Source organism: Agelaius phoeniceus, chromosome 1 (genome assembly GCF_051311805.1).
Source record: "Agelaius phoeniceus isolate bAgePho1 chromosome 1, bAgePho1.hap1, whole genome shotgun sequence".
Classification (NCBI taxonomy): Eukaryota; Metazoa; Chordata; class Aves; order Passeriformes; family Icteridae; genus Agelaius; species Agelaius phoeniceus.
In genome coordinates, this window is record NC_135265.1 from 93,994,917 (window position 1) to 94,013,340 (window position 18,424).

The following is an 18,424-nucleotide window of genomic DNA, read 5'->3' on the forward strand; positions in this document are numbered from 1 at the left end:
GGAATTTCTCCCAAGGTTAAAAAGCAAACCTGCAGAAGAGGGAGCATGCCTTCGGTTCTGAAGGAAGACAATTAAACCACAGACATGCCTTCAGGGCATGCAGCTTCCTTAGAGCCATTCAAATTTGGGCACCTTGGAAAACCCTGCTGCTAATCACACCACCAGAGAGCAGAAGCTGCCAAGCATCCAACAGGCTGTCTCAGTGTGTAGTACAGCTGCACTGCAAGGAGGCTTTTGCTTATCAGGTGCTTTGAACCTCTGTGCTCATTATTTAGGATGCTGTAACACATATCCTAACTTTTATCATAACTGCTTCTCTGGGTTCTCTGCTTCTCATCTTTCCCACAACTTTTGACTACAGAGGAAGAATATCTTGCCCAGTGGATTTCACAGGAACTCTAAAACCTCATTGCACATTTTGAACACATCCTGATAAATATTCCTTACCTCACAGCTACTGAGGTCTAAAGACACCTCCTTCAGATTGTGATTGCAAGCCAGGCCTAATAAAAGCGCTCTGAAAAAGATCAATTTTAGAAGTGTTTTAAAAAGATAAAGGGCAGCTTTACATCATCATCTAAGTGATCACAGGTTAATACATCTATAATGCAAAGATTCATTTCAAAACAACACCAGCTGAGCAGTTATTTCTTAAATGACAATGGCAGCACAAGCCTGCCAAACTCAGAACACTCCAGGAGCTTAAAAAACTGCAGGGATGCAAGGCTAATGAAGAAACGCTAAAGCTAATGCACCATCAACATTTAATAACATTCATCAGAGATAAATTTTCTTCAACATTTGCTTTCAAAGAGCACCAAATGATTATAACTGGAGTGTTCTGTCATACAACCATACAAACTCTCAGATTTTCCAAAAAACCTAGGAAAGAATAAAGTTTTTAAAATACACAAGATGCCATGCAGCCATCCATTTCAGTCAGGCACAATGCCTGTAACAATCAAAGGCTGGAGCATGTTCCAGTATGACAAAATTATCCATGTCCACAACCCAACAAGTATTTACAGATTTCAAAATTATATTCCTATGCAATGGCATCCTTTGCCTTTAGGCACATTGGCAGACGCATAAAGTTACAACTAATTATGGTTCTCATAAATCCACTTTTAAAGTCTAACAGAAGTTTGTTTCCACATCTAAAAGTTAGTGTTAATATCACACTTATACTAATACTGTCACATCAGAAAGCACACTAGTATGTGCAACAGAGAAGAAACAAACAAAATCTGTGTATACCTTCTAATATCTTCAAGAATAGATGCAGCTTCAAATTAATAATTCAACAGAGAAGCAGAAGGACTTCCTTCTCCAACTTCATTTCAGCCAAAAGCAGCTAACTAAGTGATTGATGCATGGAGATAAAAACCAACCCTTCTGATGAGCCATTTGTCTACACACTTGCTATGCAAGTAGTGTGTCAAAGCTACATTTGAAATGTGTGTGCCTTGGGCAGGTTTTCATTTAAACCTATTTATGTCTTCTGTCCTGCAGGTATAATCAGACCTTCCCTATTAACAAAGGCAGATGTCTTCTGCTTATTTACTTAAGCTATTAATATATGGAGGGGGGCAAGGGGGTGGGGAGAGAAGTGGAAGTTCTGCAACAGTTCTCACAAATTTTTAGATGAACTTGTCTATCTTTCTTACCCAGACGTGTTTTTTATTCAGTCAGGCTGGCTGATGGTAAGTTTGCAAAGAGCTTCTGAAGCATTTCCAGGAAATAAAAAAATCCAGTGCAAGCATAAAGGAAGTGCAGATTAAAAAAAGACACACAGTGCTGCTTCAATTGTACACTTTTCACAGGAAGAAAAAAAAAGTTTTTTTCCCTAACCTCTTCCCTATAAATTCACCCTAAGAAAATCTCCTTATTTCTCAATTCTTTGTCATGGAAAGGGCCTTCAAAGGGCCTGAAGCCAGACATCTTATACTTACACTTGGCCACTATGTTTAAATCACACACGGCAACACATGGAGAGGTCTTATCAACTGTGCATGATGCAGAATGCAAGAATTGGCCTTGCAATTAGCATTTGCATGAGAAGCATATCAGAAACTTGTCTTGTTACAGCACTGACAGATCAAAATACAGTTTTTGGCAATGTCTGTAAAATTCAACAAAAATGCCAACTTACACTTCAACAAGGATGAGAGCACAAACTCCCTCCATTAAAAAATGGTGGAAAAAACAGTGAGCTGCAAATGGAACATTAACTATGTTACCTATGTACAAGGTATATACCCTCTCTCCACCCACCACATGGCATCCTCATTGTACAGCTTTATCAGCAAACCTGCTCCCTGAAAGGCTTGATTTACACTGTCCAAGCAAGTCCATGTCCTTCACAGACTGCACTGATTAACCAATATCTTTAAACTCGCCGAGCTAGCACACGCAATTAAACACACCACAAACTAAAGGAAGGGTATAAAGAAATCAAATAACAATTAATTAGGGGAATTTGGATCTCAGAATGTCAGGTATCTGCATTTTATCTATCTCTTTTTTTCTCTAGGCAGGATTGATCTTGAATCACACATTCAATTTGGTGACCTCTGGTTCATGGACACAAACCAGGAACTTCTCTTTTGTCACTGGACAGCTCCAGCTCCAAAAGCTTTTTCACATAAGCTCACAAATGATGCCAGCAAAGTACTACTATGATACACCATAGTTTTTAATTTTTTTCTTCCTGAAGCCATCTCTCATGTGCTCTTGCAGTCTTGCAAATGACAATTTTCTGCCTGAAAAAAGGTACTTCTATCTTCTTGTGTTTAACCACCACTGTGATCTTGATGGCTCCGGAGAAGGTTTGTAATTCTTGCAGTTAAGAACAAAAGGCCGAGCAGCTGTCCCACAATACACATCCTCAGTCCTTTTAACACCAGATTAACTTCCACAGGACATTTTTGAAGTGGATTAGTCAAGCCATGTAGGTTTTGAGAGGTAAAGCAAGGTGTCCTGCAGATCAAAGTCCTCTGTAGTGTTGTGACACACTCAGCTCAAACTGAATGAAAAATTTAGGTCAGAGAAAAAGCACATCACAGAAATTGCCAAAAAGTACTAACTTCTGTCCTATCTCCTAGGCAGAGGTGAATGCTGACACGAGAACAAAAGCAGTCCAGGCCAAAATACCAGACAGCTGAGAGTGGCACAGATGCTCTGAGACCATTCGTGTCCAGCTAGACTTTGCAAAGATGCCCCTCCTTGGAGCTTTCTGAGCTAGTGAAAGAGGTTTCTGCTCTAGCTCATCCTATGCTCCCCATCACTGCCTCTTTACTTCCCCAACACCAGTCAGGCAACTAACTCCCTCCAACCCAATTCAGTCAAATTGAGCCAGATTAACTTAAGCGTTACCAGAAGCAGTTTTTTGCTAATACATATTTTGACTGAAAAGGACTATGAAAATGCCATTTGCTGCCCAGCTGGCAGGCAAAGGGCCCCAAGTTTTTGGGATAAATTAATATAATAATATCTTTCATGAGCATAGGTAGTTGTACAGAACTCACCTGCTCACATTCCTCATACCATAAGACATACTTAACATGACAAGAAGAGAACCTTAATGTTTGGTGCTTCTCACCTTTCCTAATCTCTGGGGATATATTCAATGTCCCACAGTATTCTCTTTTTCCTATCAAACCAATACTGTCTTCTGTAGTAGTCACATCCATCCTTGTTTTTCTGCCCTCCACCATAGGATCAATAGCTCTAAATTAATCAGAATCAACCGTGTTTCAAAAAAATCACTTTGTATTTGAAAACACATCTGTACCACACCTCCCTAATAGTGGCAAAGTCTGAGCAAGCACAACAACAACCAAGAGCATCATATAGAACAAAGTGAAAGATCAGAGCTAAAATGGCTCCTGCAGTTGAATATAGATTTCAATCCAGTGCACCTGACTTAACCATCAGGCTCTTCTCAGAGGTGCCAAGCAACGAGACAAGAGGCCACAGGCAAAAACTGAAGCATAGGAAGTTCCACCTGAACATGAGGAAGAACTTTTTTACTGAGCAGGTGACTGTGCACAGGAACAGGCTGCCCAGAGATGTTGTGGAGTCTTCCCCACTGGAGATATTCAAGAACTATCTGGATGCAATCCTGTGCCATGTGCTGTAGGATGATCCTACTCAAGCAGGGAGGTTGGACCAAATGACCCACAGTGGTCCCTCCCAACCTGATCCATTCTGTGGCTCTGTGATATTGTACTGCCTTCTTCAATACCGAATTGTCTTAAGAAAAAATACTCCAAAATGACCTACACTTCTCTTTTGGCTGTTGCATTTGTCACTCTTCCCTCCCTTAGCTTCCTGCAGAGTGTATCAAAAGCTTTCCATCTCATTCTCAATAACTACTCTTGATAACCTACATCTGTAATTTTGCCATCAACTCCTGTCCATTAGACACTCCCCATTAACCCTTCCCCTCAGAAGGCAGGCTCCCAACAATACAAGGGTACATCCATGCACATATGTCCATATTAAGATTGCAAAATAGGTAGCGAACGTGTCTAGAGATAAGGTTATGTGTATTTTAATGCATATTAGTTAGGAAGAGGACACTTTGAAAAGAGTCCTTTCTTTAATTAAGCCAAAAAACCACCAGTATTCTGCCAGAATCAGAGATAGCATATCCAGGCCTCTCTTGACTTTAAAACACACTTTAAAAATTTCATGTCTGAAAATTTCAACACAGTTCAAATCCAGACACATCACAAGAAGGGTGACAGTGCTTCACAATTTCCCTCAGCCTGCAGAACCTGTTAGTCACAGGCTGGGTGACATACAACCAAAAGACTCATTCCACTTAGCACTCCTGGAAACTGCTGCCATTGTCGCCTCCCCCGAAAGGAGAATACAGCTCAGTGCAATAGGTTTCTCCTCCCAAACACTGCAACAGGTTCTGTTTCATTATGGCTGTTGCAATAATGCAGTCCCAAAGGAATGGTGCTCACACAAGCCTATAATCCCATTTCACTGTGAAGCAGTTTTGTTCATAAGCCACAAAGAAAGAAATATATGCCAAAAAAATGCTGACAGAAGCTAAACAACTGTGACATTCCCAGAGCAAAAAATATGATTAATAGCCTCAACTGTGAGACTGAAAGAACATTTTATGAATGTGTGACCATCACAAAACTCATTCTTCTAATATCAATTATGTACAATGGGGGAAAAAAAAGAAGAAAGCAAAATTCTTTCCCCTTCCTTTTAAATATGAGGCACTCATATAACAAAAATGCAAACTAGGTTTTAGGCACAGGAGAAAATGAAATTAAATTCTTACTTTAGAGGCTCAGGAGGGAGTTTAGTTCCTGAAAGGTTAATCTGCATCAAAGCAAGTGAGCTGCTGAAAAACTGTTTGAAGGAGGGAGGGACTTCTTTTCCTTTTCTGTAAATAAACAAATTCATTAAGAAGTAGCATTAAGACACTCCTCATTGCAATAAATAGTGAACGCAAGCCATCAGAAATGTAATGATCTTTTACAGTTTAATTGCTCTACCTTTGGCAGTTCTGTAATCAGTGGCTCTCAATTAGCTTAGAATTATAATGTCATCAAAATGTTGATTCAACAAACAATCCTCACAACTGCACTGCTGCACAGAAGACTTTACTATCTACCTCCTGTTTGGTGAACTACAAAGAATGATCATTTGGATCAGGTTATTAGTGAACATACTTACATCTCACAAGTAGATGATCACACAGGACATGAACAAAATCCTGAAATTGCTTTTTCATCACTAGAAATAATTACTCAATGCTAGAATACCTTAGCATCAATTAGGTGTCATCTCTGATAAGGACCCAAAGCTTCAATCTGAACAAAATGGAACCTAATATTTCCTACAATGCAAGTACTCTAAAAAGTAAACATTCAATCTCAAAGACTTTCAAAGGGAGTTCCTCCCAGAAGAAGACAAAACAAACTTTAAAAATCATATATAAAGAGGAATCAAGTCAGCCAGACTTCAAAATGTGGTGCTTTGCCCTTTAGAGACAAAAGATATATACAGACTTTCCGCTGCATCAGTATCATACAAACACATATTAGACAAGGTAGCTTACTTTACAGGCCTTTAGCAAAGAGCACAAAGGGAAAGAAAATATTTTGCTTAGAATAAGTAGTACCTACTTCATCGAGCGCTAAGACTTCTAAGGCTTTTTTAAAAAAAAAGCCTTAGATTTATTCTTAAAAAGAAAGGTGCTACATAAGTGCAAAAAATCATAAACCAAAATACTGCAGGAATTGAGGGTAATGACATTTAAATTGTACCTGTGAGAAAACAGAGTCCTTGAGAGGCTAAGGACAGCTAGATGCTGAAGACATCCACGAAGGAGGGCTCCACACACCTGGTTCAAAATAAGGGCAAATCATTTTACTTTATATTAACCTAAAAAAGTACCTAGGGATAAAAGGTGGGGAATGTTTCCTTGGTATTGAAATAGCAACAAAAATGGTCTTTACCATATCTAGTGCACACTCCGTGTTGGATAAATCCAGATGAACAAGGGCATTTGGCTGGGCCAAAAAATTGTACAGGCTCTATAATTATTTGACAGAAAGAGTTACAGATGTTAATTTTTATATTATGACAACTGTTACTGGATCACAACCTGTCATTGCATTTTTGGCTTTTACGATAAAATCACCTAAAACTTCACCTAATCATACAAGATGTTTTATATTTGTAGGCTTTTTTTTTTAATAGTGGGAAAATGGAGCTCAGGCTACACTTACCCAACATTTTCTTAAAGCACAGGTCTTGAGTTACTGCATTTAACTTTCGTAGCAGATGATAATTAAGATAATAATTAAACAAAGATTTGTGATGTAACTCAGATTGCTGTTACATTTCAGAAAGGCTAATTGGTTCATAAGTTAAAGCCAGACTCCTTAAGCATGAGGGAAACAACTAATTTGCACCTGAAGTCCATGGTTAGTTCTTAATATCAGCTGTAAACATTACAGGTTTAAGGGAGAATACAGAACCAGTAACAAGACTTTAACATTGATGCCTTCAGTACTGCCTAGAATATGTCATGTAAATGTTAGCATATGTAAAACTTCTTACTATACACTGTTTCATTTTGGGCTCTTTTTAGTCTCAGAGAGCAACACAGAAAGATAAAAGTGTGACCTAATTCAGAGGAAAGTGGAAAGCTCAACTCCACATGAAATCCAGCCAAACAGTGCACACTTAACATTTCTAAAATAGATCCATCTTCCCAAAAACTAGGTCATTTAGCCCCTATAACGACAATGCAAGAGAGGTCCTCACTTTGAAAATTTCCGTACTTTCCTAGGGTTTATTTTAATTGTTAAATAATAGGATTTCCTTGCTCCTGTTAGAAAACTGATTCCACAGATTAAGAGACCTCAGTATTAATAATCTTTGAACCATCCCTCTGACAGGCTGAGAAAAGCCCAATTTCCTGCATTTATATCTTAAATTATTGTAGGTAGACCTTAGGTTTTTTTAAACACTGCCCTCCAAAGATTTATTACATTTTATTTTACCTTTTGTTTTTACATTATTTACTATGTTATTCTCTCAGAGTAATTCACTGTGTGTCTTTACTTACATTTAACTATTTATTTGCTACCTTTAAAACCCTGTTGTCCCTCTGACCCTTTCACCTCACGTCTGAAAAGCCTAGTTCTCTGAATATGTTGATGAATCTGCAAGTAAGATATGTGAAAAGGCCACATCTGACTGCACTTTAAATGATGAGATTGGTTGACCGTAGTTTTCCATCTTCTAGATGTTCAATTCTTAGAATTCAAAACCTGACAGTCATGTGCACATAACTTTTGATGTGAAAGAGAAATGCAAATGTAACAGTCAGAAAGTGAATATATACTAATTGAGAAGTAAATGGATTTCGTTAGGGAGGAAATAGAGCTCCACCTTCATGGCAATTGATAAACTGAACAAAGGACTCTAAAAAATAATTACATTCTTCAAAGAATCACGTGTTTTAACAGCGCATGTCAACGAGGTGCCCAAATTTATTTATACAAACAAAAATATTGAAAAGCAGAAATTAATTCTTTACAAGCCAAAAGAAATAATTTGCTAACAGCCTTCCAATGAAAAAATTTGTAATACTCTTATCATTAAAAAGATGATGAGGGCTTTTTAATGGCATTTTGTCACTTTCAAACACAACTCAGAGAGAATAGTAAGTCCACTGGAAAAAAAATGGTATTCTTGCACTTTTCTTACGTATCAAGATAAGCCAAAGACTAAAGGCATAAATTAAAATTATGTGGATTTTTTTTTAGTTGTGTGGGGCAGTTCTCTGACTTTATTCCAAAGAGTAGAAATAAAACTGTTATTTTCTATCCCTACTAAAACTGCACAGAAATAAAGGCCAAAGAGGATCTAAACCAAAAGGTTTTGCCTGTCTCTCAAACATTAATTAACAGACGCGTTCATTACCTCCCAGTGAGAGGAAAGCACTTACTGAGAGATCATCTCCGCGGAGCGCGTTCCCTGAGAGGTCGAGATAGACGAGCGTGCTGGCGATCAGCGAGTTGGCACTCAGTGACTGGGAAAGGCTGTTCACCCCTGCCAAAAAAAGGGGTCACAACTCAGCTGAGCCAGCTCCACACAAAACTGGCCCAGAGCCTGCAAGTGCACAATTTCAGTGAACGCAGACACGTGCAAATGGTTAATGACCTCCTACTGCCATCACTGCAGCTGAGGAACACAGATCACCAGGCAGGTATGGGACCTTTCCCTGACACAGCATGCCCAGTTCCCCCTGGACCACACTTTCCCAACTGCCCTGATGGAGCCACAGTATGTTATACGTCCCAGATGCAGGATGTATCCAGATCCATTTTCAAGCAGATTTTAAAAACACAGTTTACTCCATAATGTTAAGCCAGTGTCTTCCTACAAACAATTATATTTAGATAAAACTATCTGTGGAAGTAGATGCAAGCATCTGTGGAAGACCAAGTACATTAACAATTATAATTGCTGGAACTTCAAAAGCAACTGATGAGACCTAGAAATTAAAAATACTTCAATTCACGTATTTGCCTGTAATTTCATAAAAATAGTTAATTGAAAGTACCATGAGATGCATAAAGACTCTCAGAACAAACACATATTTTTCAGATAAAAATTAAAAAGCTCACATTGGAACAAACCAGTCAGGGCTTTCTTCCATTGAAACTTTTCAGCTTTTCAAAATACAAATTAGGACATGGCTATTTCTGATTCCTTCAAATCTAAATTTCATCTGAGGACTCTGCAGCTTATCATCAACTTATCAATTTATTGTAGATTGTCTTTGCTGCTTTTCAAGCACTACATGCATGCTTTTCTTACATGTATAAGCATCACTGTGTCCTTTAGTTGATGCAGCAGTTTTTTTCTAAGTGCCTGGCCAAAGCTATACAGAAGGCAAGTGATCTACTACACAACATTCAACGATTTCTCAAAATTGGTCAGTGAAATTAGATGGGCATTCAATGGATAAAACACATCCAGTCTTCACTTAAAAACTTACGAAACTGATTTGCCAGTGAGGATGTGGAAGAAACAGCTAGCAAGCTACCGAAGACAAAAATACTGATGTCAGTGCTTTAATTTTCTGAGCTTTCAAATATTAAGAAAGTCTCCCATATTAGTAGTGTGGCTCCTGGTTTCAGGAAGCTTTTGAAACTGGAAAGTAGCAAAGCACAGCAACACCTTTGTCAAGTCTCAAATCTTTTCTGCTTAGCATCATTTTTCTTGTAGCCTGAGATGGTGTTGTTGAATCTACGGCCTGTTGCAAAAGGTAAACTGCAAACTAATAGTTTTTGAAACTTGGAGAGATCTCCAAGCTCTGTTTAAATATTTGACATTACAGCTTTGGACTCACTTTAGCGAGCCTTCTCAACAACATTTGCAAGCAACACCAAGAAGAAGGAACAAATGCAATTTTGTCCTTGTTGCTCAATGGTACCTTGTTATCAGCTGGGGTTCCAGCTGGGTTAAACCACCAGTAATTCAGAATGTACAACCAAGAACCAATTCTGGGAATTCAGAAGCAGTGTCTTGACTTTGAGGGAGAAGAAGAGCTAGCAAACAATTAATAATATTGCAGCTTGTTTCATGCTTTAAAAGGGCCAACTGCTCAAAATCAGCCACATCAGTGAAGGCAAACAATGTGAATGAGAGATTTTTTTAATTAGCCTCTGGCTTGGACACAGAAAAGCAAGCTTTATCTTTGAATGACTACACTAGAATTTTCCATTTAACCAGAATCTTCAAATCAATAAATTTATGTTTGAACTTCACACTACCTCATACTATACTCTAACAGTAATCTCACTTTCATTTGCAGACAATCTTTTATGCTCTTTTACCACTCTCAGGAGGCTCAGACTGTTAATAGCTCTCAGGAACTTGGAGATACAATATTTGAAGAAAGATCAGCTGGGAAGTTGCCACCTGAACTTCACTTGTCAATCTCAGAAACTTATCTCAAATAGAAAGCACTTTTAAAATAAGGTCAACACCTGTGAGGTTTTGTTCTGAATTTATGAAAAGCTTAAAAAATTAACAAAAAGATAAAAGAAAAAAGAAGAGAAAAAAAGGTTGGAGTAACAAATACATGCACTTTGGAGTCTACTGAATCCAAGATCCAGGGATTCTTTTAGACTTTCTCCACAGAAAGTATTACAAGTTCAAAAATAGTCTCCCAAGTTAAAACCAAATCATTGCTGTCTTCTTAGGTTAGAGAGGAACTGACAGCTTTGCAGCAACCTGAGTTGCTTCAGGTCCTGAGGGTTGTAAGAATTCCCATTTTAAGATATGGCATATACTATTTTTATGAAATACTGAGGAGCTTCCATGGGACAACATTAATGGTAATGTGTTAATCTGAAGGTCATCAGTATTAGACATACTGGAAAATATTTTCAGCTTTTGCTTAAAGATCATCTTTTAAAAGGATGTTAAAAACCTTCAGATTCTTTTAATAACCTCAGAATTCACTTTCACTGACAAGAGATGTGTGGGTGAACTTCATCAAGCTGGCATTCATTCTTTAAGAAGAAGGAAATGTTGCTAGAATGTTCTCTCGACTCAAACTTCAAAATCGCTTGCTGAAATAATTCAGCTCACATGAAGAAAAATAAAGAATGAATGAACATACTAGAACTGCATAAATTTCTGTTAAATTCACAAGTATCTCATTTCAAGAGTACATGTGACATTAGTCAAGATTCTTAACCAACTGTCGCCAAAAATTGAGTTAGCAGTAGAAAACAACAACCTCAGAGTTCAATAAAAGTATTTTTAGTGAAAATCATTATTGAATAAACTCATGTTAGGATTTATTGTTTATGTAAGCATAATAAGAGCCATAGGCACCCATAATAAAACAACAAATAGTCCTTTACCCCACCCATATTTCCCCAGGTTAATCCTTGAAGCTAAGGAGAATACAGAATCTGCACTTCACAGAGCAATAATAAACAGGATAAAAGGGCATGGTGTCTGTCTGTTATCAACTGATGTCCTTCATACTGCTTACTCAGTCATCTTTTCCAGGTCATCAACATCTACAAAAAAGCAGCAATAATGTCACTGTGCTTTTCTCTTTTTAACACCCATTACCTATACAAGGAGACCCTGGGTTTGTGCCATCTGCGCAAGAGGTCACTGCTCCTATTATTTGTAAAACAAAAATGTAAAAAATCCTGAAAGCTTCTGGCTTCTGCTTCACTGCCGTTATCGCTTTTAAAACATACAACCATTTCAATTACAATATAAAATCAGAAATTTGTAAATTATAAAACAAAGAAGTCTTTAGTCAGAGCAAGTCACTCACCAGCTATTGTCACAATGCTTGGTTTCATAAAAGCACTGTGTACAAAACATTTGGAAATTCCCCTACACATTTTTGCTTCAGACATTTTTTTGAAGTGCATATGAAACATATCTGTCATGTCAATCCTAATTTCAGTCTTCCTTTATAATACAGGTTCAAACTTAACCCTTACAGAAGCAAGTCTGAGTTTATCAAAGTGCTGAGGGTAGTCAGAACCGAGCCCAGGGTTCAGCAACCCAGGACTGCAAAAAAAGCAGCTGCACTGTTGAGAAAATACATGTAAATAATTAACAAAATGAATAATTTTATAATCTGTTAAGAAAAAGTATTCTTTGTATGCAAGTCTGAAAGTTTTAGAAGAGAAAAAGAGGCATATTTATAAAACCTACCTTTAGGTGACAAGGAGGTTTTAGATAAATTTAAATGCTTCAGTCCCTTTGGAAGTTTGGCGAACTGGATGCTCAAAGATGACACACCTGTTGGGGGAGCAAAGACAAAACAGATGTTTTCAGGTGAGCTCTGTGACCTCAGGTTTTCCCAGCAAATCTCAGCAGGGGCAAACAGCACCACTGACACTTAAAGAGGAACTGCACTCACTGTGCAGGTGGGCCCTGTCATTTTATGAACCTTTTACTGATGTAATCAAGATCCCTGCTTTTCTAACCACTGAACAACAAAGATAGGAACCTTTGGTTTTAACCATCAGTAATCCTCCTTAATTAATTTAAAAACTTTATAATACACACGTACTTTTGGGAAGAAGTCAAAGTGAAGCTATTACACACACCAAGCAGTCAGCATTTGGAAAATCTGGAAGCTTTATGTTTCAGGATAAAAACTAAATTAAAAAATCTAAGTGCAAACTAAAACCCAACAATGGCGTTTCACACAAAACTTCAAACTATTTTTATTTTCTTTTAAAAGGAAGGGCTGTCAAGGCAAGAAAGGCACCCACATTAGCCAACATCACCCTCTTTTTCTGAGGCAAACCCTAAGAGCCTGAAACCTTTACCAAGTCATAATGACCACTTAATTCCCTTACAGCAGCCTGCAGGCTATCAGCCAGGACACAGGCTTGGAAATGCCACAACTTCTTGCAATCCTAAAGAGTAAAAACCTATTAAGATGCTGAGACTGGACTACCTCAGCACAAATTCAACAAAAAAAGAAAACCATAAGAAGGCACTTTGCATTAAAGCCTTTACCCAGTGTGTCCAAGTTCCTGACTCTACAAATTTAATGCTCCATTTTAAGCAAAAGATTGATATTTGATTAAGGGGCTACATCCTAAATAACAATGCAACTAGGCTGTGAAATATTTATTAGAGTAATAAATCAACATAGAAACTCCAGGCTTAACCTGAGGTGTGAAATACAGTTGTCTACAGCAATTCATTTGTAGAGAAAAGGGCACAGAGAAAGAGGGTAAAACCTTTTACTTGATTGAAAAGATAGTAATTAAAAAACTGATACCCTTTCCACATACACAGACATGGAAGAGTCTGTGAAACTGTAGGTCACATACCTACATTACTCTGGTTTTATTCTGTTTTACTTATCATTGACAATGGAGGAGCCAGCTACCTTGCAGATACTGTGGTAGGGTCTTTTTTTAATGCTCTTTGTAAAAGCATTGCGTGCAACACCCATGCAGCTCAAAACAATACACGCTTTTTTATTTATATTGCTAAAGCATTTGACCCATGAGACCTTGGAATCATTTACTGTAAAGCACAAAGGTAACCATATACCTTCACCAATTTTCAGCAAGAATGAATCAAATCATACTAACAGGATTTTCTTCCATAGCTCTATAAGGACAATCACTAAGGATACAACAAATGTAATTATTGCTGTAAACCATTTTTACTAAGACCTGCAGTAAATAGTTTTACCTCTCCATCTTTGTATTTAGCTAACAATCTCCGGGTTAATTATTGTTCTAGTCAAGCTAAATAATTTTCACATCTTACTAGCATGGGGGTTAAGTTATAAGATATGGAATCAGGGGCAGAAAAGAAAAACTGCTTCTGGTTGCTCTGGCCCTTGGACACCCGTTAGGTGACTCATTTTTGCTAATGGCATAACAGAGATGAGAGCTCACATGGCAGAAATGCAGTTAGCTGCATCCAGGCACACAGTTTGGAATTTGAGTACTACTAGGCTTCAGCATGTTTGTTTTGCATTATTTTTAACAAAATACGAGATTAAATTCTGATCCTAGTAGAGCCAAAAGTAAAGCTGCCATCACTTCAGTGTGGCTAAATTTTTACAGACAAGATTGATAACAAACTTTTCAGGTATTAGTCTCACAAATAATCTACCTTGTACCCAGGGAATTTTCCTGAATTAAAAACTTGCAGTATTTGCACATTACAATTATAATTAATTTCTAAGTACTCTATAACCTATCTCATTCTAATGAAAAGGTCAAATCTTAATTGCATATTTGATAGGAGAGGCTGAGATAATGAAAAAACCCTACTAATTTCTCCAAGTTGTAGTTTCTACATTTCATTTTTGTTTTATATGTGGATACTGCGGAATGGCTTGAATCTATAGATTTGCTGCAAAGAAAGCACCCCCATGGATATGTTTAAAAAATGAAAAAAGATCCCCTGCACCGTAGAGTAGCCAATGTTCGGTCAATTGTTTTGCTTCCAGGATAAAAATGAGTTTCTTAGGGAAAAAAAAAATCTTTCAAATAACACAATCTAAATACACTTCTTCAAAAGCAGAATCAACAATGTAGCAGCCTTTTTTCCAGCTTACAACAGAAATTTCTGTAAAATGCAGTAGGCCTGCGGCACATTGTAACAATAACACTCTTCAGCAAAGCACTGGCTTCCATGTGATGAGAATTCTTAACAAGGACAAGGAATAATCAGCAGGCAAGAGGTAATCAGAAGAGTAAAAGCAATTCATGTGAACAATTTCAAATGAAAAAACTACTTAGAATAGGTTAAAAACAAAAACATTATCATACTTGCTTCTAGTCAAAAGAAAAGTGATACAGATGTAGAAGGGAAGAAAACCCCCTTCCCAGCTATTTTTCTCCTCACTGAACCAGCAAGAAAGAAGAGACACCTACAAAATTCTGTGTTAACAACATTCTGAGTCCATCAGGTTGTAATCAGAATGAACAGCTTTTCTATTTTGAATCATGACAGCAAAGAGAATAGAACATTTCCCCCAAACAAACCAAATAAAACAAGAAAAGGTTCACTGTGTAAAATTCTTATTTTTCTTCTGGCCCAACAGGAGCACAAGACAGTCTGATCCTAGAACACTGTGTGCCTGGAATGCATTAAGTGAAGCAAATGGAAATCTCACATGGGCAATGCTGAAGGGTCAACTCCAGACTGAAAGAATGTAACCTTATTTTAAAAATAAATGCCTCTTGGGTGAAAAAAGAGTAGACAAGGGAGAGGAATGATTTGATATGTACTGAAATCATGCCTAGCGGTGCCTAGTCTGAGAAAAGCGGAGCTGTTCAGCTTGACTTTCCATCTTGTGGAGTTAACAGCACTTTGCTCCATAGGAATGCCAGTTATGCCAGTATTATTGAACATCACCAAGATATCACAACAGGGTAGGCCACCACAGAGCTGAGAAAAAGAGGTAATTTTCATACTGAAAAGAAATATGGCGTTACAGCTGAAATAAAAACACAAAACCATCAGAAAAATGCAATCCAAGAAAGTTGCCTTACGCTTCATCTTTCTACTGATTACACTGCTTTTAAAAATGTACACCTCCTAAAAAGTAGAGGGTTTTTTTAAAACAATCACTGTGTTTTGTCTTCCTTTAAAATCCAGAGTTGGTTTCAGACATTTAAATATTTCTCAACACACCAATGGATATGCGTGAGTCAAAAAGAATAGCAATTCTCAGTCATTTGTGAACAACAGAAATTTACAGCAGCATTAGCACAAAACAATAACCTATTCTTCAGGCAAAGAATAATCCTCCTATTACATTTCTAGAAAGGGAAAAAAGTAAAGGTTACATTACCTCTATCTTCAAGTGGATTGCTAGCAAGGTTGATCGTATGGAGTCCTGAGTTGGGATTATGGGCTAGGGCACTGGCTAGTTTCTGTGCAAAATCCCTGCAACAAAAAAAGAGAGGGAGAAGGAATCCTGTTATCTCCTCTACCAACAGCACATACAAAGCTTAAAAGCATCAAGGGATTACTAGACACAAGTGGCCTTTGCTAGCACAGAGCACTAACTGATTCCTCGTGGTTCTAAACAACGATTATCTGGCTAATTTGCTATCTTTCACAAGGAGCCACATTGTTATTTATTCATTCTGTGACCTAAGAGACCTGAAGAGTATACAATCAAAGACTAAAATGCTTTTGACAGAGATCTGAAGGTATAAAACAGGAGTTACACAGAATAACTCAAAACTTGACCACATCTTCCATCTCTCTGCATGCCACAGGATTTGGAGATACTCATCAACTTGCACACCACCACCTCCTTCACTCACAAGCCATCCTGCTCACTGGCAGCAGCTTTCTGCCAACAGTCACTCAAACAGATGGGCTTTGCAGCACATCCACAAGTATTTCTAACCTTATAAAACAGCAGGAATAGCTCTCTCAAAGAGCAGCAGCACACTGATGAGCTGGTCTTTTGCTTCTTTTTACAGTGAGAAGCATCAAAGGGCATGACTGGCTGATCACAGTGCCAGCAATGGATCCAAAAGAGATGCAGAGTATCAGTTCTGTAACGCTGACAACAGCCAGGCCAGGCAGCACAGAGAGCTTTAAAGCAACCTTAACCAACTATGGTGGGCAGATGTAGTTGCATGACCTCTGCTCCAAAGCCACTTGAGAGGCAAGGGAGCACTGCCCTGTCTGCAAGTGCTCTGCTGCAGCTGGACTGCCACCACCCACAGCACTAAGCTGAAAGCTAGCTTGGGTTTTGTTGCATACCACACTGTCACACTCTGGTGGAGACACATTCCTTGCATGAAGTCAGAAGGCTGATGTCTATCAGCTCTAACACAAATCCTCAAACCTGTTCTTGTACCATGATGTGATAAGGAACTAGACCTTCTGTGAGCCTTTGATAAAGTGAGGCTGTAACTTCAGTGCTCTTACTTCACCTGAGTTAGACACCAAGATAGAAAGCAAAATGATGTCTTGAAATTCCTTCTTTCTCTCTCTGCCTTGAAGTATATTATTTCTCCTCCTGTAGGCCAATGGTGGAAAACTACCAAAATGCTCATTAACACTGCTCTCTTTCCTTGGAACAGATCCTGCCTACCACAAAACTGTGCTGAGAACCACAGAGTAGGCAGCATCCTCTTCTAGTATTTGGAAAAGAAAGGAAGCTGAACAGCAATAGCCTCCATAGCTTTTGGTTATCTGAGGTTTACAAAGTTTACTGAAGTATAGGGATGCTCCAGGGAAGTTTAATTTCTCTTTGAAACCCTGTGTCCTTCTGGGGCTAGAACTGGTTCCAGCACTGCAGATGCATGATGAAGGGCTGCCTTTAGGAGAAACATATTCTCTTCCTAAAATACAAGCAGCCTGTGAATACAAACACTCAACAAAAAGAACTTCTGGGCTTGAAACCTTGCCACCTGAGAGGCCCCAGGGTCTCCTGCTTTGCTACCAGCTGCTGCTGCAGAAGACTACAGATCTCCTGTAGGTCCTCAGTGACATTTGCCAACACTCTGAAAATCCTCCAGCATTTCAAATGGTACTAGATGCCTGCCCTTAGGCATCCGAATCAAGCTCCTTATGTCCAGCCAGGAAAAATGAGGTTTTGAACTAAAAAGCAACAAACCCTTTCCTCTTGAGGAGTTTCCTCCTCTTCCTGTATCCCTAACAGATTCTTGTCATTACAATACTTTGCCTATACCTCCAGGCTTGTTTACAAACTCTGCCCCAGCTTTTACCAACAATATAGGCAGGATTATCAGAGGGTTTTAGACAACTAGAGTCTGTGTGAACTACTCAGCAAAGGCACAGCAAAGTGACTTCCACCACAAAGCACTGGATTATCTATATTGGGCTCACAGGGCTCCAAGGCTCATTTTGGAAAAAATAATACAAACAACACACACTCTCTGTGCAATGTCTGCCATAAACAGAGGCACCTTGGCTCTGCTCATGGGGGAACATCTCTTCTCCTCCTTTGTTCACTATTTGTTTCAAGTCATAAAATCTGTTACTTCTTTTAACTGCACACTTAGGAACAGAGCATGTAGTGTAAGTCTGAAACTCCCTGAAAAGCATCAAGCTTTCTCTGTATGCATTACACAGCCATGCTTGGCCAAAACAAGCTTACTGAGGCTTGGAGGTAAAGCTCCAAAAAGATTCAATTCAACTATACACATGACAGACTAAGGATATTTCTTCAAGGGAAAGAATACTACCAATCTGGAAATTTCAGACAAACAAAACAATTCCTTGAGATCTGTCTAGACAACATCCCTGTAACAGAAAAATAGAGGATGTGTGGGAGGAAGCAACACTGTTAGGTCTAAGGACATTGTCAAGAAGGGAAAGATAAGACTCTACTTGACTGTCAAAGGCCCTCTAGGCC

General features: G+C 38.4%; 1 protein-coding gene across 7 annotated transcripts in view; it reads right to left on the reverse strand.

The window, feature by feature from the left end:
* CARMIL1 (capping protein regulator and myosin 1 linker 1) overlaps positions 1 to 18,424 on the reverse strand; it is a 189,598-nt gene that overhangs the window by 72,490 nt on the left and 98,684 nt on the right. For all 7 annotated transcript variants that reach the window (XM_054639030.2, XM_077183526.1, XM_077183515.1 and 4 more), the window contains 7 exons: positions 15,875 to 15,969; positions 12,250 to 12,336; positions 8,495 to 8,598; positions 6,492 to 6,569; positions 6,300 to 6,376; positions 5,309 to 5,413; positions 448 to 517 (listed from right to left, as the gene is read on the reverse strand). In XM_054639030.2, coding sequence (XP_054495005.2) covers positions 448 to 517; positions 5,309 to 5,413; positions 6,300 to 6,376; positions 6,492 to 6,569; positions 8,495 to 8,598; positions 12,250 to 12,336; positions 15,875 to 15,969 — 616 coding nt within the window. The remainder of the gene's footprint in view (positions 1 to 447; positions 518 to 5,308; positions 5,414 to 6,299; positions 6,377 to 6,491; positions 6,570 to 8,494; positions 8,599 to 12,249; positions 12,337 to 15,874; positions 15,970 to 18,424) is intronic.